Source organism: Vigna umbellata, chromosome 9 (genome assembly GCF_029865625.1).
Source record: "Vigna umbellata cultivar VRB3 chromosome 9, Vumbellata_1.0, whole genome shotgun sequence".
NCBI classification, from domain to species: Eukaryota; Viridiplantae; Streptophyta; class Magnoliopsida; order Fabales; family Fabaceae; genus Vigna; species Vigna umbellata.
In genome coordinates this window covers 21873833-21875590 of record NC_142173.1, presented here as the reverse complement: position 1 = coordinate 21875590, position 1758 = coordinate 21873833, and the positions used below count along the sequence as shown (strand labels likewise).

Here is a 1758-nt window from a genome sequence, read left to right as displayed (position 1 = left end):
ACTGTCCGAAGACATGATGCAATATGGGTAATAGTGGACCGATTGACCAAGAGTGCCCACTTCTTGGTGATCGATTTGAGAATGTCTATGGCGAAGTTGGCGCAACTGTATGTTGAGGAGATAGTAAGATTACATGGGGTGCCTTCGAGTATTGTATCAGATAGAGATCCGAGGTTCAAATCCAGGTTTTGGCAAACCCTTCAGAGTGAGATGGGAAGCAGACTACAGATGAGCTCGACATATCATCCCCAAACGGATGGACAGTCTGAGCGGACGATCCAATCGCTTGAAGATTTGTTGAGAACTTGCATTTTGGATCACCTAGGGGTATGGGATGAGATATTACCGCTGGTTGAGTTCACTTACAACAATAGTTACCAAGCTAGTATCGGCATGGCACCGTTTGAAGCGTTATATGGGAGGCGTTGCAGAACACCTCTTTGTTGGTTTCAGGATGGAGAAGCAGTTTTGACGGGACCAGAGATAATTCAGCAGACTATAGAGAAGGTGAAGCTTATACAAGAGAGGATGCGGGCATCTCAGAATAGGCAGAAGTCCTATGCTGATCGGAGGCGCAAGCCGTTAGAATTTGCAGTTGGGGATCATGTGTTCCTCCGAGTGACTCCTACAACCGGTGTGGGAAGAGCCATTCGTGCTAAGAATCTATCTCCTAGATATCTTGGGCCTTACCAGATTCTACGACGTATAGGACCAGTAGCTTACGAGATAGCCATGCCACCTCAGTTAGCAAACTTGCATCCAGTGTTCCATGTATCTCAACTGAGAAAATACATGTCTGATCCTTCTCATGTGCTTGAAGTTGACGATGTGCAAGTCAGAGAAGATTTATCAATTGAAGTGCAACCAATAAGGATTGAGGAGAGTCGAAACAAACAACTTAGAGGAAGAACTGTTAGACTTGTCAAAGTTATCTGGAACAGTGGAACGGGCGATTCTACCTGGGAGTTAGAGGACGAGATGAGAGAAACTTACCCCTATTTGTTCTGATAAGCCTAATTTTCGAGGACGAAAATTTTTGTTGTTGGGGAGAATGTAAGGAACCGCATGTTCCTTATAATTTAAAAAAAAAAGAAAGAAAAGGAGATGGGAAGGGGTCAGCTGCACGTTCAGAAAGAGGAGAAGGCTCCACGTTCAGCAAATGAATGGCAACAGCAGCGTGGGTGGTGGGTCTTCCCACTTTGAAGTGTCCAGCGACCAAGAAACACCATCATCTCCATCAATTATTGTGCTTGGCACTGAGGAATGGAAGGAATGGCTGAGGATCGTCCAAGCTGGCACCAGCAGTGGAGTGCAGAGTCATCCTTCTTCTTTAAGAGAAGAACCCATGAATTCCAGGGGTGCTGAGTTCTGAAATTCTGGTGGAGTGAAATTCTTGCTGCCATATCTGTGAGAGGGTGAAGTTGGGAGCTGCTGAAGTGCAAGGAGGCCTTGGATTGCAAGTCTTGGGAAGAGGGGTGTTCGGTGCTGCATCTGGAGGAGTGTAAGGCTTTCTGCAAATCTGGGAGAGGTGAAGTGGAGAACTTTTGGAGTTGCAAGGAGATCAAGACACTGCATTTCTAGATCAAAGGAAGTCTTCAAGAGGTAAGGGGAGTTAGATCTTTTTGTTTCATTGTTGAAATCTACTGTATTTGATGCAAATCTGGGAATTTTGGGGATGAAAATTGGGGTTTCTGGGTTTTCTGGAAATCTGGTGCGATTCTGCAGAATTCTGCAGAACGCGCGTTCGTCCAAATGGCT

General features: G+C 45.6%; 1 protein-coding gene across 1 annotated transcript; it reads left to right on the top strand.

The window, feature by feature from the left end:
- Positions 1-528: 528 nt before the first annotated feature.
- LOC148192925 (uncharacterized) lies at positions 529-1008 on the top strand. The gene has a single exon (XM_088098556.1). The coding sequence runs from the start codon at positions 529-531 to the stop codon at positions 1006-1008; it is 480 nt and encodes a 159-aa protein (XP_087954682.1).
- The last annotated feature ends 750 nt before the right edge of the window (positions 1009-1758 follow it).

Coding starts and splice junctions, on each gene's coding strand:
- LOC148192925 (XM_088098556.1), top strand. CDS start 529: ATGCGGGCATCTCAGAATAGGCAGAAGTCCTATGCTGATCGGAGGCGC.